This window comes from Telopea speciosissima, chromosome 4 (assembly GCF_018873765.1).
Source record: "Telopea speciosissima isolate NSW1024214 ecotype Mountain lineage chromosome 4, Tspe_v1, whole genome shotgun sequence".
Taxonomy (NCBI): Eukaryota; Viridiplantae; Streptophyta; class Magnoliopsida; order Proteales; family Proteaceae; genus Telopea; species Telopea speciosissima.
The window spans coordinates 19,850,482-19,874,649 of NC_057919.1; the positions used below are offsets into that span (position 1 = coordinate 19,850,482).

General features: G+C 41.3%; 1 protein-coding gene across 1 annotated transcript in view; it reads left to right on the top strand.

The window, feature by feature from the left end:
- Positions 1–3,162: 3,162 nt before the first annotated feature.
- LOC122658539 (probable E3 ubiquitin ligase SUD1) overlaps positions 3,163–24,168 on the top strand; it is a 42,755-nt gene continuing 21,749 nt past the window's right edge. Inside the window, exons 1-5 of the mRNA XM_043853546.1 lie at positions 3,163–3,483; positions 6,950–7,642; positions 8,721–9,500; positions 9,598–9,809; positions 9,939–10,313. Of these exons, the coding sequence (XP_043709481.1) occupies positions 3,184–3,483; positions 6,950–7,642; positions 8,721–9,500; positions 9,598–9,809; positions 9,939–10,313 (2,360 nt within the window). The 5' untranslated portion in view covers positions 3,163–3,183. The remainder of the gene's footprint in view (positions 3,484–6,949; positions 7,643–8,720; positions 9,501–9,597; positions 9,810–9,938; positions 10,314–24,168) is intronic.

Below are 24,168 nucleotides of genomic sequence, written 5' to 3' on the forward strand. Positions count from 1 at the left end.
GGCATAGGTTACATTGTCATAGTTTGAGGTCTCGCCAAGATCTCGTGAGTTGTTGGAATTTTTCTCTATTTTGATAGCTGCTGAGTCGAAACCACTATCGAAATAGAAAATATACAAGGTAAATATTGACGGCACCCATAAGAGACAGGGAGAGGGAAGGGGAGGGGAAGTTTACAAGTTAAAGGGTCGGGCTAGGTCGGGCTGTAACCGAGCGGCCCAGGTCGGGCCTATAATCGATCGGTCCGGTCGAGCGTCCGACGGGCTAGAACCCCACACTGGGACCACCCAATTATTAAACGTGTCGGGCTTAAGCCTGACATGTTTAGTAAACGGGTCGGGCCAGGACAGGCTCGGTCGGGTCGGCCGGTCCGGGCTTGGAATTGACACCCCTAGTGTCATCAGTAGTCTTTTTTGTTTCTGAATGATTCCTTTTTTTATTTTTTTGGCAAAAAGAATGTCGTCATGCTATGTTGCACTTGCACCCAAAAAAAGAAGGGCAAAATGACCACCCCACTTTCGTGAAATGAAAAATCTCTCCACTGTTCGATGCTTCATAGATAAAGATTTGAACTTTATGAAAAATATAAACAATTACAATTTTGTCCTTTCAACATCAGCTATGTTCCCAGCAGCTCTTGGATTATCGACAAAGAATCCACATGCGACCAGCTCCTGCAATTTTTACTTGCTTTTTTTTTTTTTTTTCTCTCACTGGACATCACATCCGGGATTTGTCGCCTTATGTTCACTGCAAACCAGAAAACTCGAAAACCCTCTGGGGCTAGGCTCGAAGAGACGAGCCTTTGATGGTCCTTTACCCTACGGTGGCATGCTCTGTTAAAAATTAATTGGGAGGCTCATTTGAGGAAGGATTCTCCGGGTCGATCTCACATAAACTGGGAGGGGAGTTGTCGAAATCTGCATAAGAAGAGTAAGAGTGATTCTCCATCGAGGGAGAGAGAAGGGATGCAAGTGCGGGCTAGGCCTGCATCACAAAGTCCATAATAATATTGACAAAAGTTTTCCCATAGGCAATAATCGGGCCCATCCTGCTTCATATGTTTCTTTAGTAAAGCTTCCATCACATATAACCGTGTAAGTATCAGAGTCGAGCAACTCATGGTATTCAGTAAGACTTAAGAGTTGAAAATGGGAAGAGGGAGGTAAACAGATGGTTGAAGCAAATTTAGGTCAGCAATCCATCTATCAACATTCTTTATTATCAAATAAGCATTAGGACAACATTTAGGTCTTAAACAATGGTTCCTAGCAATCCATAAAGAGTAGCATGTAATGGGAAAAAATAGAAGATCTTTCGTTGACAGAATTGATGAAGAGATCAAATTTTCAAACAAATTTAGGAGAGATGTTGCTTGGAGGAATTCAGGTATGAGACCCTGTAATCTTGCTGTCCAGATTCTCTTGGAAAAAAGGACAAGACAAAAAAAGGTGTCAATCCGTCTCCTTTTTCATAGTAAAAAACACATTTATCGTCAATATTAAGAAAGTGACATAGCTTATTTTTAGTAGATAGGTCACCCTTAAGTAATTTTCACATAAATAATTTAAATTTTGATGCATTTTGGATTTCCATAGGATGAACCAAACATTTGAAGGACTTCTCGGAGAGGATACCAATAGATGCTTAGAAGTATTATTACAAGATTGTATGGAGAGAAGACAAGCAACAGTCTTAGTAGTTAAGACTCCATTCTTGGTAAAGGGACAAAACAGAAAATCATCATGAAAGTCAAGGCTAAAGGAATCTTAACAATCAAAGAGGAAATGGAGTATGAGAAAATAGAGTTAATTAAAGAAAGATTCCAACTCCTTCCCACAATCAAGTCAACTACCTTCCCCAATGAGAGAATGTCGCGCATATATATATTTTTTTTGGTAGAAATGAATGTGGGGCATATTGCTACCAATATATATTGGAGCCCATCGAGGAATCCGAGTGTCATTCCAAATGTGAATGGAAGTTTCGAAACCTACCTTCCAGCAACCGATGCTCTTAGTTTTGGAATAATATGAGACATACTATTTCACACCCAAGAGCCCTTCTTAAGATTAGTATTCAAAATGATAAGGCTAGAATTAGGAAAGTAATTAACTTTAAGAATCCGATACAATAAAGAAGTAGGGTTATTAAGCAATCGCTACCCAAGACAGAGTAACAAGGCTTGATTATGTACAACATTTAATCTAAAGCCTAATCCCCTTCCTTTTTTAGATTTACTGATATTATACCAAGAAATTAAAGAGAGTTTTCTACGTTCTTGAGATTCTCCTCGCCAAATTGACTACTAATAACATCCAATTTAGAGCAGATGATTTATGGGAACAAAAAACAAGAAATAAGGTAGGTTAGAACCAAACTAAGGATTGATTTAAGGAAAAATTACATGATTAGCTACTTTTGGGCTTTCATTTATAAAACTGTCCACCCTATGTTTGAGTTAACAAAAATAGACAAAAATAAGTTAAGGTTTATAAAATTGGACAAAATAGTGTCTCTTCCTCTCACACTTATTTTTTGTAGACATTTTTACCCCTATCATTGCTTTCTCGCCCAGCCATCCTCCGTTCCCTGCAACCCTACCCTTGTCCTAGCCACCGTCATTCTCTGCTACCTCAAGTAACAGAGGAAAAAAAAAAGAGATTTTTTCGGAGGGGAACAGTCGAGGAAGGAAGGAGAGTCACCGTTTTATCTAGTTTTGTAAAATTAAAGTTGTTTTTGTCTATTTTTGTTAATTCAAACATAGGGTAGGCATATTTGTAAATGAAAACCCAAAAACAGCTAATCAAGTAATTTTCCCATTTAAAAAACAGAGTATGACAAGACGGGAAAAACTCTCCATTAGCCAAAATGAAGATGAGAGAGGGAGAGAGAGGAAGGTGTGATTAACCTTAGGACTTGAGATTTGGGAGTTGCCTCGCCTTCCTCTTTCCTTCCTTCAATTGGCCTTTTTCTAAAATTCCAACGAATATCCATTAAGTAATTGCCAACTTTTTCATATCTAGTCGGTTTCCTTCTTCCATCCCTGGTCTCGGTCTCCGAGACACCCATCGCAAAGAAAGACCTCTTCCCGCTCCCAACTACACCAGACCCCACACCCCCCCCCTCCCCCCGCCAAAAATAACTCCCCTAGTTCATCGATTGTTGTTCAGTCGCTTGGAGCAATGGAGATTGCAGCGGTGCCGGCAACCCCTCACGATGGCCAGAGAGATGATTACGGCAGCATATCGGTCCAGAGCTCCGAAGGTCCATCTTATTCCCCTCTTAGTCCTGCCGACAACAACGACGTAGCTAGCAAGTATGACGAAGATGAGGATGAAGAGGATGTTTGCAGGATTTGCCGGAACCCTGGCGATGCCGAGAACCCTCTTCGATATCCCTGCGCTTGTAGTGGTAGTATCAAATTCGTACACCAAGATTGTCTTCTCCAGTGGCTCAACCATAGCAACGCTCGTCAGTGCGAGGTGCATTCTATCTCTAATATTCCTTTTTCCTCCTTTTTCAGTCTGTGTGCCTCTCGTTGTTAGATCATGCGAACCGTTTCGCGTTCGTTATCGTGTTTGAGGTTATTTATCTGTTGGGGCAGGGAATTTTCGTGTTAGTTTTCGCTTTCGTTTTGGAATTCTCGTTCAGTTGGTTATAAGGACATGTCTAGTCCGTCGCAGAATATTGATGGGTGGACATTTGATTAGGGTTTTAGGAAAATTTTTTTTTCTTGTGATCTTTGGGTTGCTTGTTCTTCCACCAATTTGAACACCCTTGTGGAAATGATCTGCCTAGCAATGACATTAAGGCCTCTATCTCTCTCTTCCTATCTTTCTACTATAACCCATACCGAAGGCTTCTTTCAAGGGTGTGGAAAACTAAAGAGCTTCCATGTAGCCAACTATTTGTCATCGCCTTTCATGAAACTGGCATTATCGAAAAGTACAATCCTTCATTTTTTTTGATGAAAGGAAAAGATTCGTTAATTAAACATTAAAGCTACATAACAGATAATAGAGTTCGAAGCAGAAGATGTAATCCTAGCATGCTGTGCTAAATTATGAGCCGGATATATGTACTGTCTTGGTTGTTTAATAATACACAGAATTAAGTAAACTAAGACTAGTTTTGATATCAAAGAGCAAGTGGAATAGCTTCCATGGCCATGGGTGATCTCCTTCATCTGTCAGCCAGTTGGCGAGTTCTAATGAGTCTGTCCAAATTGTTAACTTTCTGCATCCCAATGAAAGTGCTTCTTCTATTCCTTGTTGCAGTCCTCGGAGGTCTGTTTCCTGTGCATTCCCTGCAATTCCAAAGTTCATTGAAGCGGCAATGATATTGTGATTTGATATAATAACTGATCCTCACCCTCCTTTCATTGATGCTGAGTCAAAGCTGCCATCGGTAATGAGGATAGGGGAATCAATTGTGTTCCATTCCACCGTTGTATTTGTTTTACAATTGAGAGTGGGTGTAGTTGTTCCTTGTGGAAAATGGCCATGTTCCTGTTGAGCCATATAAAATACATTGTAACGGCCATGATGCCGAGAATTCTGTTCCCATCAGATTTTGGTAATTTTGGATCAAGGATGAGTTGTGAAATGGCATCAACTAGACTGGAGCCTTGAAGATATTCTGTACGAAGGCCAAGAGATCCAGCAACCCAAATTCTTTTTGAAAGTAGACATGATAGGAGGATATGACAAGCTGTTTCTGGATTTTCAAGGCAGATGGGGCATATAATGAGATTGGGATTAATTATGGATATGTTTGTCTCCGGTTGACAGACCATTATTAAGAGCTTTCAAATGAAAATTTTAAATTTGGGATGGAGTTTCAGTTTCCAAACCCTGTTCCAAAGTTTATGATTATCATTTCTGCTGCAGGATGTGGTACAGAGATACGCTGTCGCACTCTTGGTGGATAGAATACCTGATTTGCTTGTTATGGTGATGAGTTGATCATTGTGTGGGTGATGAGAGGTGGATAGATATGATGGATTGGCTAATTTTTGGGTGGAAAGATGGCTCCTATAAGTGTTGTATTCCATGTTCTGCCATACAAGAGCTCATTAACAAATGTATTTGGTGGGGTTGAAAAGTGGGTGGGAAATGGGAACCTTGTAGTGAAGGAATCCGTGGATCTATCCATATACTGATTTGATGACCTGTTCCGACAAGCCATCTCACAATTTTCCTGAACTCCGGTAGAATTGATCAGATAATGTTCCAAGTCCAAGAGACTGATTTAAATGAAATGGATGGGTTGAATAGAGATTTATTATGGAAGTATTTTGCACATAGTACTTTTGCCCAAAGTGTGTCTAGATGCAGAATTAGTCGCTAGATTAATTTGAAAAGAAGGGCTTTGTTGTGTATCAGGTGGGATCTATTACCGAGTCCTCCTGCCGATTTTGGTCGACAAATTTTGTCCCATGAAATAGGACAAAAACCTTTGTTACTGGTACGTCCTCTCCAAAAAGAGGCACTGAGGGAATCCAGTGATGTGCAAAGAGATTTGGGAAAGAGGATACAAGACATATGATGGGTTGGGATGGAGTTCAAAACTCATTTGACAAGAATTGTTCTTCCTGCTTGAGATAGAAGATTGCATTTCCAATCATTTAATTTGTTTTGAACACGGTGAATGTAGGGGGTTAGGGTGTATTTTTTTGAACGTTTGGGAAAAATGGGAGTACTAAGGTATTTAGAATTTTCCTCCATCAAAGGAACACCAAGGATTTTTCGGATTGAGTTTTGGAGGGAGGTAGATGTATTAGGGCTCGAAGAACTCGAAACGACTTCTTTCAAGCTTAATGGAATACGAACAAGCTACAATGAAGAGATAAGAGTGATCCATTTGGTGTTGAAGCCTAGAAACTGAAAAAGGCCTTTAAGGAAACCCCATTCAATTCGATCATAGGCTTTAGACATATCAAGTTTGAGGGCAAGATAACCCATTTTCCCTTTCTTTTTATTTTTCAGATGATGGAAGATTTTTTGAGCAATGATAATGTTATCCGAGATTTGGTGACCTTTGAGAAAGGCCGATTGAAAAGGGGAAATGAGTAAAAGAGGTTTGAGCTTATTAGCCAAGATTTTTGTCTGAATTTATAGGAAACATTACAAAGACTAATAGGTATATAATCCTTTATTTGGATTGCCAATTAAAGCATGTGCAATTCAAATTACGCATGGGTCAAGGAAATTTGCATTGTCCATTTATTGACTTCATTTTTTAGACCAATTCGAAGGGACCATGAAGCCCAGGTGACAGTATGACCAATGTATGGAACAGCTTTTGGTTTTCTAGTTGTTAGAGAAAACAAGCTGGTATAACTAGTTGAGAGAAATCCTCCCGGAAAAGAGTTTTTTGTTTCTGGGTTGGGGGGGGGGGGGGTTGAAGTCCTCCTGAATAAAATTAGTAATTGTGTACTTGGACCTTGTTTGACTGCCTGGATTTGGACCAAAAGTTGGATGAGCTGTTATGACAAACAATTCATGATTTGTGAATGTTGTTCGCTGCTGCTTAAACTGGTTTAGCACTGTGTGGTGTCACCTCCACAGAAACAAAATAGTATTCTCAGCCATTGATGTTCACATGTTGAAACCTATAAAACAGATATCTGACGCTGAGCAATTAATCCAATTATATATGTTACACCTACTAACTATATGGAGGATTTCTTTTTGATGCCTGCATAACTCGTCATTCATTCATCAATATGTCAACTTGTTCTCGAATGCACTTTCTTGTGTGCCTTTCTTTATGCTATTGAACATACACCGTTGTTTCTCCCAAGTAGAATATGTTTATTTCTACTTCCTCACTTTCACCATTGTTAAGCAATTTGTGTTTTCTCCTCTTGCTTTAAGACTTTACGTGGTTCTTATTTCAATGTTTGAAGTGTAGAGTGCCTTCATTAATGCATCTGGTATACTGCAGGTCTGTAAGCATGCATTTTCATTCTCCCCTGTTTATGCTGAGAATGCACCAACGAGGCTTCCTTTCCAAGAGTTTGTGTTTGGGATGGCGATGAAAGCATGGCATGTTCTAAAATTTTTCTTGCGCCTTGCTTTTGTGCTTTCTGTGTGGCTCCTCATAATACCTTTTATTACATTTTGGATATGGCGTTTGGCATTTGTGCGGAATTTTGGTGAAGCTCACAGACTATTCTTGAGTCATTCATCCAGCACGGTGATCCTCACTGATTGTCTACATGGGTTTCTACTTTCTGCCAGCATCGTTTTTATTTTTCTTGGAGCCACATCTTTGAGGGATTACTTTAGACATTTACGAGAGCTTGGAGGACATGATGCTGAGAGAGAAGATGAAGGTGAAAGAAACGGTGCTCGTGGTGCAAGGAGGCCTCCTGGTCCAGCTAATAGGGTTCATGCAGATGATCAGAATGATGAAGATGCTGGTGGTGCTCAAGGAATTGGTGGAGCTGGTCAATTAATTCGAAGAAATGCAGAAAATGTTGCTGCTCGGTTGGAAATGCAGGCAGCACGTCTTGAGGCACATGTTGAACAAATGTTTGATGGTTTGGATGATGCTGATGGTGCAGAGGATGTACCTTTTGACGAGCTTGTTGGAATGCAAGGGCCTGTTTTTCATTTGGTTGAGAATGCATTTACAGTGAGTATTTTCTCTCTGCTTATATTCAGCACACACTCTCTCTCTCTCTCTCTCTCTCTCTCCCCCCCCCCCTTGATAAATTCCCGGTAAGTGGTTATTCTCATCCTTTTAATTTGAAGTTTTGAAGTTCATTGTTTGTGTTTCCAAATTGATCTTGATATTAATTTTTTTCTTTGTGCGGTTTTATTATGGATTATTTGTCTGAATTTGTCTGTTTTTACGTTCTTTGTTTTTTCCTTAGTATCTTGACTTACTGGCACTCCCTTACTTTTGCAAGTCCTGTATCTTTTCTTGTGATGCCAGTGATAATGCCATGCTCTGATGCTATTTTCCAAGGGGATCCAAATAAGTCATGTCCTTGCTGGACCTCTTGATTTTGATCATGAATGCAGACTGAAAATAACCATGTACTGAATTACTGATAGAAGGTTAGACCATGATAGTATGGTATGCCTTCTCAGTGGGGGACTAGTAGTAATGATTTTCGCTTGAAATTCAACCAAGTTTGTCAAATTATACAGTAGCACTGGCGAAATCAATGACCACATGTGCTCTTTTTTGGGTTTTGGAATAGTATTTTTGGTAGCTTAGTACAGAACTTGCTGAGGGAATAAGTTCATAAACTTTGAGTCCGGGTTTGTTGAGTACTGGTTAGAACTCCACATTCCTATGTCACAGGTCCTACATCCTATATCATGCCATGGGTTGGGTTTCCCCACTCGTATTCTCCCTTGCTCTGGTTGGTAAATGCTCCAATTGTGGTGGTGGTTTTGGGGGGAGGAATGGAAGTATATAATTTATTATTTGCTATTTTTGGTTCTGTTTTCCTTACCGAGTTTCTTAAAGTTTAACCATTTGATATTTTACCCTTCCTTCAATGCTTATAATGTAGTTGCTACTTCAGATGTCGGTATTAGTTTTTAAGATATATAAATAGTTTGGGTGGTCATAGTGAATCATTATCTTATGGACATAGCTTTCTGACAAAATAACATGGATGTGCTAAAAAGTGGGTTGTCGCATTTGTTGTGCATATTGATGCACACGAGATATTCTAAAAGATAATGTTTGTCTGCAGGTTCTGGCAAGCAATATGATATTCCTTGGTGTTGTAATCTTTTTGCCATTTTCTTTCGGTCGGATTGTCCTCTACTACGTATCTTGGTTCTTCTCCTCAGTTGCAAGTCCAGTTTTGTTGACAGTCATGCCCCTTACTGAGTCAGCTCTCTCCTTGGCAAATGTTACATTGAAGAATGCATTAACTGCTGCTACTAATTTTTCAGCTGAAAGTCATAAAGATGGTATGGGTAGTCATGCTATGGAAGTGGTGGTGGAGTCTTTGAAAGCCAACATGACTGGAATAGATGAAGTCTCAGGCAGTATTAGCAGACCACTTTCATCAGAAATATTCGAAGGAACAGCTGTTGGAACCTCCCGCCTTTCTGATGTTACTACACTTGCCATTGGATACATGTTTATATTCTCTCTAGTACTGTTCTACCTTGGAGTGGTTGCTTTAATTCGTTACACTAGGGGGGAACCTTTGACTATGGGGAGGTACTATGGTATTGCATCTATGGCTGAAGCAATTCCTTCCCTTCTCAGGCAATTCTTGGCGGCAATGAGGCATTTAATGACTATGGTTAAGGTTGCGTTCCTTCTGGTGATTGAACTTGGGGTTTTTCCTCTGATGTGTGGTTGGTGGTTGGACGTTTGCACCATAAGGATGCTTGGGAAGACAATTGCTCAAAGGGTTGAATTCTTTTCAGTTTCTCCTTTAGCAAGCTCATTAGTGCATTGGATTGTGGGAATTGTATACATGCTACAAATTAGCATTTTTGTCAGCCTTCTTCGGGGGGTAAGGTCCTCTCCCATTTTAGCTAGCACACATGTTAATATGCTTTCATATTGTCCTGTTCTTTATGATGGAGCTCCCTTTCATGTGCTTCTGATAGGTTTTGCGCAATGGAGTTCTTTATTTCCTTCGGGATCCAGCTGATCCTAATTACAATCCATTTCGTGATCTCATTGATGACCCTGTGCACAAGCATGCTCGTCGGGTTCTGTTGTCTGTTGCTGTTTACGGAAGCTTGATTGTGATGCTAGTATTTTTACCAGTCAAACTTGCTATGCGGTTGGCACCTTCAATATTTCCACTTGATATTTCGTAAGTTGCTGTGAATGTTTTAGATGCACAGTCCATTTTGCTCTGGAAGTTATTGTCATGATTAAAACATCAGTCTTTTTCATGCTACTCCATTTATGCTAACATTTAGAAGGCTTATGTGTACTGCAGGGTATCAGATCCATTCACTGAAATTCCTGCAGACATGCTGCTGTTCCAAATCTGCATACCATTTGCTATTGAGCATTTCAAGCTGCGGGCTACTATTAAGGCACTCCTTCGTCAATGGTTCATAGCAGTTGGATGGGCACTTGGTGTAACTGATTTCTTGCTGCCCAGACCAGAGGATAATGGTGGACAGGAAAATGGGAATTTGGAGCCAGGTAGGCATCAGCGATTGCATGATGTACAAAGGGTTGGAGTTCTGCAGCAAGATCAAGCACTAGTGGCACTTGTTGCTGCCGACGAAGTGAACAGAGGCATTCATGCGCATGGGAACTCTTATGCTCCTGAAGAGTATGATGCTGATGAACAAACTGATTCTGAGTAAGTACTATGATAATATAGATATTTCTTATCTTATAATTGAACGTCTTGATATTTGATAATGTGGCTGAAAAAGTAGTTGAATTTTTCTGTTTTGGGTCATATTGCACCATAACCATGGCTGCAGCATTTATTTACTTTTACTTACCCTCGAATGTTGCCCGTGTGAAAGTTCTTTCTACATCCCGAAAAACTTGTGTTGTAAGTTGGGTTTAACGGTATTTTAGGTATACTTGTAAGGATGATTGCCCTAAGGGTATACTTGTAATTGTTCCTTTTTTCCTTCTATTATAAGTAGAACATGGCTGTGCTCTCTTGAGAGACAAGTCATTATCCTCCCATTCTGTTTCACATCATGGTATCAAAGTGGGAATCAGTCTTGGGATGCTGCCGCCGCTATTATGACAGCAGAGCCAACCAAATCACCGCCGCCACTGTACTGCCTCTCTCTTGTGACCTAGCCCACCGTACCGCCTCCTCTCTCCTTCTCTTCCCACCACAACACTGTCGCTACCGCCTCTCTCTCTCTCTCTCTCTTGCTTCTCAACACCGTCTCACACCACCACCACAGTCACCGACTTCTCTCTCGCGACCTCACCCACCTTCGGCCCTCCTTTTTCGCAACCTCTCACTCGCGTCTTCTCCCTTCCTTCCTCCTAAAAGCTCTCTTCCTAGGGCTTTCTCCATGAACTAACCCTCGGTGGTTCTCTTTTTCCCACCGAGGGTCCTTTTTGTGCCTAGTTTGTTTTCTATGGCCTAGACTAGTAATCTTCTTTGCTATTATCCTTTCTCCTTGAGATGCTCCTTTACTACAACCTTGTTTCTACCCTTACCTTGCTGTAGTGAGCAATTGGGACTATTTCTTTTGATCAACAATCATGTCTAACATTACCACTTCAACTAATACTGAAGGAATGAGTCGGAGCACCCATAGTGAGTTTACCACATTTCCTATTAGCTCCATCAGGTTGGATGGAAGCAACTATTTGATGTACTCTCGCTCTTGCTTTCTCTCTGTTGCTGCCTGTGGCCTCATGGGGTACCTTTTGGGTACTGTTCCAAAGCCTACGATTGCTGGCCTTACACTGGAGAAGTGGCTCTCAAATGACTCCCTTGTTATGTCCTTCCTTATCCATTCTATGCAACTGTCTATTGCTTGCGGCTATCTTCTCTTGGACTCTGCTGAGAAGATTTGGAAGGCTGCAAAGGAGACTTACTCTCAAGTTGGAAACGCAGCCGAGGTCTATGAGTTGCGTAAGAGGATCCATGGCACCACTCAGAAAGAGATGTTTCTTTCCCAATACTATTTTGAGTTGCGCAACATGTGGAAGGAACTTGATTTCTATGAGATCTTTTAGGCTACCTGCTCTACTGGTGCTGCTAACTTTAAGAAACGTGAAGATATGATTCGCATTTATGATTTTTTGGCCAGCCTGAATGTGGAGTATGACCATGTTAGATCCCAGGTGTTTTGTTGGGATCCCTTTCCTACCCTAGAGCAGTCCTATGCTCTTGTTCAACTTGAGGAAAGCCAAAGGACCATTATGCTTCTGCCCATTTCTCAAGAGAGATCAACTCTCTACACTGGCTCAGGGACTCAGCCCAAGAATACTTCTCTTCGTACTATTGGCTGTCCTTCTGATCGTGATGATTGTACCTGTGATCTGGTGAAATGTGATTATTGTGGGAAGGAACGGCACAACAAGGAGTATTGTTGGAAGCTACATGGTCATCCCGTCTCCATTGCTTCACGTGGATGTGGACATGGATGAGGTGGTGTTAAAAAATTATTTATCCTCCCGTGTCCTCCTTTGGATAGTCCGCCTTGTTAGAGCTCCTGTATGATATACATATTGTTTCCTCCCTTTCCTATAAGGTCGGCCTTTTAGAGGAAGCGGTTTCTACATGGTATCAAAGCAGGCAGGGGTCACGGTATTGAGTCCCCCTGGGAGCGGGCAAGTGTTAAAAAATTATTTACCCACCCGTGTCCCCCTTTGGATAGTCCGCTGTGTTAGAGCTCTTGTATGATATACATATTGTTTCCTCCCTTTCCTATAAGGTCGGCCTTTTAGAGGAAGCGGTTTCTACAAGGTGGTTTTAATTCGGCTCATGCTTACCACACTGAGTTGACTCCTACATTTACTGAAGTCAGTTTTCACACAGTTCTCTTGGGATGAGGTGTTCCTCCTCCGCCGCATGATGTCTAGGATGGATGCCGCCTCTGCATCAACCGTACCTCCAGCTCTTGCTGCCTTTGCTACCTCGGGTTCAACCTCTTCTGCATCCAACTTTGTGCACTCAGGTATCCCTTTTGTTGGTCATTGTACCTCTGCTTTTGGCTCATCATGGATAAATGACTCTGGTGCCACAGACCATGTGACTGGTTTTGCTAGTCAGCTCTCTACCTTTATTCCAGGTTTAGGTAAGGAACGTGTTCGAGTTGCTGATGGATCCTTGTCCTCTGTATCTGGATCATGATCCATTACCCGTTCTACATCCATACTATTGTCATCTGTCTTTCATGTGCCCAATATTGCTACTAATCTTCTTTCTATTTGTAGTATTACTCGGGATTTGAACTGTAAAGTCATATTTTTCCCATCTCATTGTGTGTTTCAGGACTTGGTAACGGGGCGAACGATTAGCTGTGGTAAGCTGAGCATAGTTGTCATGGCATGTAGGGGACCCAAGGCGTTGGAGTGGTAAAAAATCAAGGTGACACCATTTAGGCGACAAAGGCGCCCAAACGCCTAGACGACGCCTTGACAACTATGAAGCTGAGTGGTAGCCTATATCTGTTGGAGGACAGTACTCCTACAACTTTAGTTCTTTATCCACAAGCTCATCAGTTGGATTCATCTGCTTTTGCTTCCGCTTTATTAGAGTTACATCGGTGGCATCGACGCCTAGGCCACCCACCAATTAGAAATTTATCTCTTGTTTTTCCTAGTCTTTTTTAGAAATGTAATCCTAATGACTGCTTTTGTGATGCTTGTGTTTTTGCCAAGCAAACTCGTGCTGTTTACCCTCCTTCAGAGAGTTAAAGTACTGAACCTTTTGTTTTAATTCACTCTGATATTTGGGGCCCTTCCTGTTGTGCTTCCATTTCTGGTTATCGTTGATTTGTGACTTTTATTGATTGTTATTTTCGTACTTGGGTTTATTTGATGCATCATAAAAGTGAAATGTTTCAGTCTTTTCAGCTTTTTCATAGCATGATTAAAACTCAATTTAATGCTAGTGTTAAGATCTTCCACAGTGATAATGGTCGGGAATATCTTGAGGGTTCTTTTCAGTCTTATCTTTCTGCTGTAGGTATCATTCATTAAACTAGTTCTGTGGATACTCCAACCCAAAATGGTGTCGCGGAACGAAAGAACCGCCACCTTTTGGAGGTTGCTCGTGTTCTGATGTTTAAGATGTATGTTCCCAAACACTATTGGAGTGAGGCTGTCCTTACTGCTGCTTAGCTAATCAACTGCATGCCTTCTTGTGTGTTGGGTTCGAAGTCCCCTTTGGATGTTCTCCAGCATCAACCTTCCTTTCCTCTTCTGCCATAGGTCTTTGGCTGTGTGTGCTTTGTTCGCAATCATCGCATTTCGAGCAAACTTGATCCTCGGGGGCTTCGGTGCATTTTCGTTGGCTATTTTGCCACTCAGAATGGCTATAATTGTTACCATCCACCCTCTCGTCATATGTTTCTTCTTCCTTGGCATCTATTCAGGGGGAGCCTTCTAGTGACGATGTGCCTCTGATTGTCCCTCTTGACAACCCCTCACTGTCTCTCCCTGAGCTTGATGTACACCCTTTTGTGCAGGGGGGAGCAATGGAATACCGACAATGTTCCAAATGCTAAACCATTACATGTGTTTACTCGCTCTTGGTCTCGCAAAGGTTCAATAAATATTACCACTACCACTACTCCACCTAGTCAGTCGCTTATCTCAGATCCAAGGCCGCCCATTACTTCATCAGAATTTGGTAATCTTACCTCTCCTAGTGATGTTGACACTTTGAATTTGTCTATTGCTGTCTGGAAAGGAAAAAGGAGTTGTACACAACAGTCTATTTCTCATGTTGTGTCTTACGACTCCCTTTCTCCCTCCTATTGTGTTTTTGTATCTTCCTTGGCTTCTATGTCCATTCCATAGTCTTGGCATGATGCGTTGGCAGATTCGAGATGGAAAGAGGCCATGATAGAGGAAATGAGGGCCCTTGGAAAGAATGATACTTGGGATCTAGTTTCTCTTCCTCTAGGCAAAAGACTTGTGGGCTGCAAATGGGTGTACATAGCGAAACAGAGAGCTGATGGAACAATGGATTGGTATAAAGCTAGGTTGGTTGCAAAAGGGTTCACCCAAACACATGGGATCAACTACCAGGAGACCTTTGCATCTATTGCAAAATTGAACACCGTTCGAGTGATCCTCTCATGCGCTATTAATTTGGGTTGGGAACTACAACAACTTGATGTTAAAAATGCCTTCCTCCATGGCGAGCTTGAAGAGGAAGTATATATGGATATTCCCCAAGGATTCTCCAACAATAAAACTCAAGGGAAGGTGTGCAAACTGAAGCGTGCATTATATGGCCTGAAGCAGTCCCTTAGAGCATGGTTTGGGCGTTTTCATAAGGCTACGGTCACAGATGGGTATACCTAGAATAATGCTACTCACACCTTGTTCATTAAGCGGTATGGTGATCGCATTACAGTTCTCATCGTCTATGTTGATGATATTGTTCTTATCGGAATGACTCAACTGAAATAGAAAAATTGAAATCCTATTTGGGACAAGAGTTTGAGATCAAGGACTTGGGACAATTGCGGTACTTCCTTGGAATTGGAGTTTGCTCATTCTACTAAGGGAATCTTCCTCTCTCAATGGAAGTATACCTTGGATCTTTTATCTAAGACTGGGATGCTTGGTTGCAGCCCTGTTGATACTCCTCTTGAGGCTAACACACCTCTGAAGAGCAAAGATGGAGAGCCAGTGGACAAAGGAGGCTATTAACAACTTGTGGGACGATTGATATATCTATGTCATACTCGACCAGATATTGATCATGCTATGAGCCTCGATAGTAAGTATATGCATAATCCACAGACTATCCATTTAGATGTTGTTTATCATATTTTGAGGTACCTAAAGTCAGCTCTAGGAAAATGGGTTCTTTTTTCTCCCAACAATCACATGCATATAGAGGCCTTCACGGATACTGACAGGGAAGGTTCCCCGGATGATAGGAGATCCACATCTGGCTATAGTTCCTTTGTAGGAGGAAACCTTGTAACTTGGCGCAGTAAGAAACAAGCTGTGGTTGCTCGTTCAAGCACAGAGGTAGAGTTCCGCGCCATGACACATGGCATATATGAATTGTTATGGTTTAAGGGCCTTTTGCGGGATCTTGGTTGTAGAAAACCTAGGACCTGAAACCAGTAACTTCAAAGAGGAGAAAAGAGAGAAGAGAAGATGGAAGAAGACTTTTGAGAGAACGGAATAGCTTAGTTTCATTGATAGGTAAGCCCCTCTATTATAAATAGAGGGGAAAGTTACGAAGGGACTGAAATAGGCGATGTGGGACTAAAGCCCACATAGCCGACTTAAACTTAATAACATAAGAATAAAATTACCCCAAAAGGACCGGGTATGGGTATTCTGGATTACATATTCCAATACTCCCCCTTAAGTTGGATTATACAAATAAGTAAAGAAAGAAGATCCAGCTTGAACTAAAGAAAAAAGAACTCCTAATAATGCTAACACTCCCCCTCAAGTTGGCGCATACAAGGTACTAATGCCCAACTTGAACAAAATGGGAAAAAACTTAGTTATAGCAGAATCCAACTTGATAAATGAATGTAGCTCCCAAATAAACCTTCAAAATCTTGAAATAATTGATCTTCAAAACCTGGACAGACATGATCAACAAACTGGGATTGGAATGCCTTCCAAAGAAGACAGCTTTCAACGATCTTCAATAGCTATCCAGTGATGCATCTCAGATTGTCATAGTGACATAAAATCTTGAAGTTAAATAACTAAAGCAGCAAGCAGCGAAAACAAACTGAATTTGGCAGCGGAAAAAAACTGTATCAACCCAACTGAAAGTCCTCAAATAGGCAACAACCAAATATCTTCAATACTCTTCAATACTTCAATCTCCCCCTTACGGCAAACTCAACCCAATAACGAAGGATACCCAATGGCAGCAATGGTGGAGAAAACTGATCTTCTATGTTTTGCACCAATGTTTCTGCAAGTTCTGCGTTCTACAATGTCTGCAAGTGTGTTGTACGTAATCTCCCCCTCACGTGTAGTAGTACACGTGGACAAATAACGGAGATGATATAAGAGATAGTGCAAAAGTATAAACTTCCAGAATTCTCCAAAGGTGCTATGTGTATGAAAAAGGAAGGAATGGCAAGTTAGAGTATACCATAAACTTTCAAAGGGGTTATGAGTAAATGCCAAATGTATGGGATATGAAGGGAATTAGAATTATTGAAATGGAATGGAGTTGGAAAAAGGATGGCATGGTTCTAATTTGGTTGAAATCCATTTTTAAATACAGACCAAGCCAAAGGGAAAACTGGTAATAAACCAGAATTTTCAAGGGTCAATTGGGTAGTCAAATAGAGGAATGTATTAAAAAGTAATGGCAGTTCCGTAAATAACCAGAATTTTGCAAGGGGTTTTTGGTAAACAAAAAGCAATGGGATGCAATAGGTAAAATAATGGCTATGGAGAGTGGCAATCTTGTAAATAATGTAAATTTAAAAACCCATTACGAAATTTGTAACAAAACAAGGATATAATGGGTATTAAATTCAAGAGGGAGTTTTGGAATTGAAAAAATTAAATTGGGGTAAACAAAGTAACATCAGAAAAAGAAGGGGGTTTTGTGTGAATAAGACAATAGGTCCTTACTTGCAAATTGACAAACTTCCTTCTTCTTCAACCTTCGAGGCTTTGACAAAATTAGAAAACCAGAAAAGAACGGTAAACCCAAGGCTGTTCTAATCCTTCGAACTCCCTCTTTGGTTGTCCATTCGAAATGCAACTTTGGGAGAGAGATCGCTAGTGAAACCCCTCTTGATTCCAACCAGCATTAGACCAGATCAACAAGCCCTAACTTCAAGAAAAATTCTGCAACCAGAACCTGGCGGACAAGTTAAGAACCAGTTCTAAATTTGAGTTGTAACTCACCACCTATGAACCGATTGGAAGCAGGGATCCAGGAGATAAATCGCCCTAAGAAAGAGAACCTGTGACTTGAACCTTAGGACCAATCGACCTGTGTTAATAATCTGGTGAAGCTCTCGCTGAATTTGAAGTACCGCCCAAAAAGAAGAACTCAAAAACCAGTATTATAATGGGGAGACAAGAAACGATCTCCACAAACTGAAGAAAAAACTTTAAATTTGAACAACAAACTTCAAATCTGAACAACCACGATCGATGAACCAAGAACTAGAAGCACCATCTCCAACCTCCAGCGTGAATTAGAGGCGGAAAACAGGGAATCTAACAAAAATAGAATCTCCAGCGATAAAAGTAGGCCGTAAGAGATGAACTGACTTGCAGAAATCGATCTTCAAGAGGGAAGAATTGATTCTTGATAAGGCAGAATAATCTTAAAAAAAACTTGTTTTTAATCTCCCCAAAAGGGAAGAATCGATCTTCAAAACAGGGAGCACTTGTAACAAATCGAATCAGCAACTCAATCTACGAAACCCTAGTTCTTCATCTTCTTCGATGAACTAGGGTTTCTTTCAAAAAACAAGAAACCTCCTAAACGACTCTCAAAACGACAATCTTGGAGAGAATCAGTCACTGGTTGCCTAGCTTTGATACCATGTAGAAAACCTAGGACCTGAACAAGTAACTTCAGAGAGGAGAAAAGATGGAAGAAGACTATTGAGAGAACGGAATAGCTTAGTTTCATTGATAGGTAAGCCCCTCTATTTATAATAGAGGGGAAAGTTACAAAGGGACTGAAATAGGCGATGTGGGACTAAAACCCACATAGCCGACTTAAACTTAATAACATAAGAATAAAATTACCCCAAAAGGACCAGAATACCCCCACGGTATTTTGGATTACATACTCCAACATTGGTATTTGTTCCAATTCTCCCATGATACTGTACTGTGATAGCAAGTTTGCTATTAATATTGCCCACAATCCAGTTCAACATGATAGGACAAAGCATGTGGAGATAGACCGCCATTTCATCAAGGAGACGCTTGATCAAGGAGTTATATGTATCCTATTTGTTCAGTCTGGTGATTAGTTGGCTGATGTTTTACTAAAGGGCTTAGTAGTAAGTTTTTTCATTCTATTTTGTGCAAGTTGGGCATGTGTGATATCTATGCACCAACTTGAGGGGAAGTGTTGTAAGTTGGGTTTAAGGGTATTTTGGGTATACTTGTAAGGATGCGTTGCCCTAAGGGTATACTTATAATTGTTCCTTTTTCTCTTCTATTATAAATAGAACACGGCTGTGCTCTCTTGAGACACAAGTCTTTATCCTCCCATTCTGTTTCACATCAATTTGTTTTGGAACGTAGAATTGGTGGATGAATTAATCTATACATTTTTCACTTGGCTTAGACAACAACGACAACTCAGTGTTATACCAATTAGATGGGGTTGGTTACATGGATCCTTGCCCTCCAGTCAGCTCTATTCGAGGTCATAAGCTATGCATGTCTTTCCTCACTTCTCCTGGGGTCATTTTAGGCTTGCCCTAGCTCGTTTAGTTCCTTCAATCTGAATCAAATCACTCCTATGTGCTGGAGTATCCCAAGGCCTCCGTTGAACATGGCCATGCCATCTCAAACGACTTTCTCGTAGCTTATCATATACCGGGGCTACTCCCGAATCAGCTCTAATATGGTCATTCCTTACTTTATCCTTCCAATTTTGACACATATCCATCTTAATATCCTCGTTTCCGCTACAGTTAGTTTATCTATATGACGCTTCTTAACTGCCCAACATTCTGCATTACCATTCATCATTGCCGGTCTAAAATTTTCCTTTAAGCTTTAAAGGAATACGTCGATCACTTGAGACGCACCTCTCCACTTTATCCATCCTATTGTAATTCTCTGTGAAACATCACCCTCTATGTTACCTTCTTTATTTATGAAGAGCCCATTTACCTATAATAATTACTTTGCGAAATCTCCCTCTCATCAATTTTTATCACCTCATTATTTGTCCTATTGTAACTAAAGTTACACATCATATACTCCGTCTTTGTTATACTTGTCTTACAACCTTTTGATTCCAAGGTTGATCTTTATAGCTCCAACTTGGCGTTAATCCCTATTTTTGTCTCATCCACCAAAACAATGTCATCAGCAAATCAAGAAATCTCATCTTGCATGCCCTTGGTTGAATCATCCATGATAAGCGCCAAGGCCTTAAAGCTGATCCTTGATATGACCTAATTGTAATTGGAAACTCACTACCTTGACCCCCATGGTTTTCACACTAGTCACCACAGTGACCACACCATCATACATATCTTTAATTATGTTCACATGTTTACTTACACACTTCTCTTTTCTATTACATGCTAGATTAAGCAAACTCTAAATCTTTCCACAAGCATCCTAAGTATGTAGATAGCTTCTGTCATGGATCCGATCTACCTGGCATAAAACCACATTGGTTCTCAATAATTGTAGTCACTCGTCTCAAGTGAATTTCAATAACCCTCTCCCATAATTTCATAGTATGACTCATTAGGCCTCAATTGTTATTCCAACTATGAATATCACCTTTATTTTTTGTAAATCGGAACCATAATGCTTCTCCTCCATTTATTTGGCATTTTCCTTGTGCTCATAATCTTGTTAAATAATTTAGTTAGCCAAGACAAACCACAGATTCCTACTCTTCCACACTTCTATTGGGACACCATTTGGGCCTGGTGCCTTGCCTACTTTCATCTTTCTCAAAGCTTTTTTTAACTTTGGACACCCTACTTTGGTTTAGACATGTTTATGAAATTTAAAGGGCTATAATGAAAAGGTCTGCATGATGTATTTACGAAATAGAAGTGGCCTGCTCAAGGCTAGTAGCTGAATTGAATATTAATGATGCAGTTGCGGTGCCTTCGACAGTTATGGACCCGTTTGGAGGTCCATATCAAGTTGAACCGGGTTCAACTATGGTTTGTTGGTTCAGTATGATTTTTAGGGAGAATTATTTTATTTGGGAGCATTTTATGTAATCTTTTATTTTGGGTAGGGGACTAGGGTTGTGATGAAAACCAATAACCTGTGAGACAGATTACTAGACAGCAAACACACACAGGGCGGAATCACAGTGAGACAAAATATTAAAACTATGATATCAAAGGACCTAATGGTCAGATGAAGGTGAAATTACAATCGGATAGTCCTTTAAACACGTTATCTATAACCTTGAGATTATTGTTGTTCACCACTTCACCCATGCAACTTTGTAAGGAGTTGGATGTGGCTCTGTTTGCAATCCCAACTTATGAACAACTTCTTCAGAGACGACATTAGTGCAACTACCTCCATCAATCACTAGATTACATAACTGGCCATTGCAGTTTACACGGGTCTGAAAGATACTGCTGCGGCGTCAATCTTCATCCTTATTAACTTTGTGGGTGGTCAGAATAGGTCGAAGAACATAATATGGATGTCGCTGCTCATCATTATCATTGCCGTTGACTTTACCTGGGCTAAGCTCTAGCGGTAAATCAGCTGTCTCAACACTAAGGTGCTCTTTTGGAACAGAAGGGATACAAAAATACTTATCAATATAGGCCACCAAACGGTTGGGACACTGAGTAGTGACATGTCCGTATCCTTTGCATGTAAAACACTGAATGGCAGTCTTCGGCATCATAGAAGATTTATTGAAACCACGCCAAGGTGGAGAATATGGTCTGCTAGGGCTTGAAGATACCATGTCAGAATCACGTCAAGGTGGAGAATATGGTTGAAAAGGCTGTGAGGATGCCATAGATGAACCAATAGCTTGTGGCTTGCTGAATGACTTTTCCTGGGGGGAAGACTGCTGTTGACTTTAACTGTTACTCCTAGGAAAAGTGTCTGGAAAATGCCTTCGAGTATAAGGCTGTTTCAGACTTTCTTTAACTTGATATGTAACTTGTACCGCATCTTCCATTATAGGTAGTCGACTGGATGCTAGTGCAACACTAATTCAGATTGAGTGGCGTAATAATAGAATCTGGCCATAAACTCCTTAATTGTTAGGTTTTCCTGTTTCAACTGTGCAAACCTGAGGTGCATGCGTTGCTTGTAGTTAGTAGGTTTGTTCATGACTTCATGCATTTCAGCCCAAGTAGTAACTAAAACAATGCCTCAGGTTCGATTCTATTGCTGTTGCTTGATCCGCCAGACTCGAGCTGTGCCTTTCAATTTAGCTTCTGCAAATAATACTTTCCTGGCCTCAGCCAAACCGAGAAAAATATCTAAACTGTTAATCCAGTCAAAGTATTGTTCTGGATTATTATCTCCATAAAAATCAAGAACGTTCAGTTTTGTTGCTCTTTCAGCTCCATAATCATCATAACGACCAACTCCATAAGGTGGGTGGTGGTGGTGGCGTACCATGAGGTGGGTTCTGTGGGACGGAGTTGGAAGAATCCCAAATAGCATGGGACTCTTTCCTTTATTTGAAGTCACTAGTCGGTCAATAGAAGCTTGCATAGATTCCATAATTGTCTGAATGGAATCGACAATTGTGGTAAGGGTATTGATATGAATTGGAAATCCATCTGTCTCCCCAAAAAAGAAGGTGGTCTCGGCATTCGCAGAATCTGTAATTCTAACATCGCTGAAATTCACTTTGATGTTCTGGTAACAATGGAAAAAGACTGAACTAAGATATGAGCTCAGCATCTCAAGAAGCCACCTAGCTCTCTTCCTCCTTTCCGTCATGTAACCCCTGCTTCCTCCGGCCTCCATGCCAGCCCCTCTGGCCAGGCCTCCTTGACCTCTTCTCCTACTCCCTTCCCTTCCCTCTCTCCACAACCACCCCCTGTCCATAATACTTCCCCTCTCCGACCTGCTTGGAAGTCCCTCTTCGGTCCAGCCCCTCCCCCTTCCTCTGACGGCCTCCCTCTGCACTTTGTCTTCCCTTCCCTTGCCGATGGCTCGAAGATTGCCCTCTACCCTTCGGGTCTCCTTGATGATGAAGCCTCATTGTGGGAAAATACTCTAGTTGGACACTTCATTGATAACCGCCCACCATTCCACATTGTTAAGCTCTCTCTTTCCAAACAATGGAGACCTCTAGGGTCTTTCGAGACTTTTCTGCTGGGGAATGGATTGTTCATCTTCGAGTTCTCTGACTCTAATGATAAGATTCGTGTCCTGGAAGGAAGGCCGTGGCTGGTCGGTAGAAAACCAACTTTTTTAAGGCAATGGACTCGCCATATCCAGCTCCAGTGTGTTGACCTCTCCTCTATCCCACTCTGGATCTCCTTCCCTGGGCTTCCCTTCCATTATTGGTGCTCCGAAGGCCTAAGTCTGGTCGGTTCTGTTCTTGGCACCCCTCTGCATTCAGATGCCAGAACCAGTAGGAAGGATAGACTCTCTTACCCCCGAATTTGCGTTGAAGTTTTTGCAAATGAAGCTCTCCCTTCAACCATCACCGTTGTTGAATAAGATGGATACTCTTTTGTGCAAAGTGTTACTTACGATTGGTCTTCTCCCCACTGTCTGACTTGCAAATCCTTCGGCCATGTCTCTTCTCTTTGCCATCAAACGACCACTGCTGCTGGAGATGAAGCCACCATTGCTGTTGGGGATGAAGTCACCACTGAAGATTCTTTTGTTGTGCAAAACTGTCTTGTGCAGAATCGGCTGCTTTCCAGGGGAAGTACTCACTCCCTTGTGACCCCTGAAGAAACCACTGCCGTGAAGCTCATCCCTGTTCCTAGCGGTGATCTGTCGACCCAACCAGGCGCTGCCAAAGACCTGAGCAACTCTCTGGCGCTCAGTTTGCCCTCCCGTGGAAGATCCAAAACCAGAACCTGCCAAAAAATCGGTCAAAAGTTCCCCAACCTTTGACTTCTCCTATCGGTTTGTCCGCTGGACAAAACCAAACCTTTGTTTTGTCCCTTGGGCGAAATCGTTTTGCAGCTTTAGCCTCTTGCTCTGTCGTTGATGCTGACCCATCAGTCTCTCTCGTTTCTCCTTCTGATCAATGTACTTCGACCGATCGTGACCTGTGTGAGAACCTAGCTGTCGATCTCGATAATGGGGGAGGGGAAAGGAAGAAAGAGAATCCATGAAGGACATCAGAATTGCAGGGGGAAAAGAGACGAAACCGTGAGAAGACGAAGAAGAGGGGGGATCAGAGTTGCAGGGAGAAAAGAGAAGGAGGGGGGGGGGAAGGAGGGTGCACATGCACACAGCCAGAAACTCAATTCTTTCTTTCCATTATTCAATTTTGTTCCCCATTCCTTCTCAAAATACAGTCTTTTAAAAACTCAAAATCAAAAAAATTGCAGAAAATAACTTCCTAACAACTACTTCTACAGCAATAACTGTCCTCTGATAACTACTTCTACAACAATAACTAAAATAAAAACTAAATGCAGGGCTGGTAGGGCTTGGGCTGGGGCCTGAGATGGTATCCCTTGGAGTATCTAATTGGGCCTGGGCTAGGGCTAGTAGGAGCCGTACCCAAACGTCCTGCATCAACTCTCCCTTGCTTTAAAAAACTCGACCTCGAGTTTGGATAAACCTGGGAAACCAGTCCATCTGCTGCACATCCATGCCGTTCAAAAGCTCTGGTAATTCACAAGAAAAGGAGATGAAATCTTGAAACA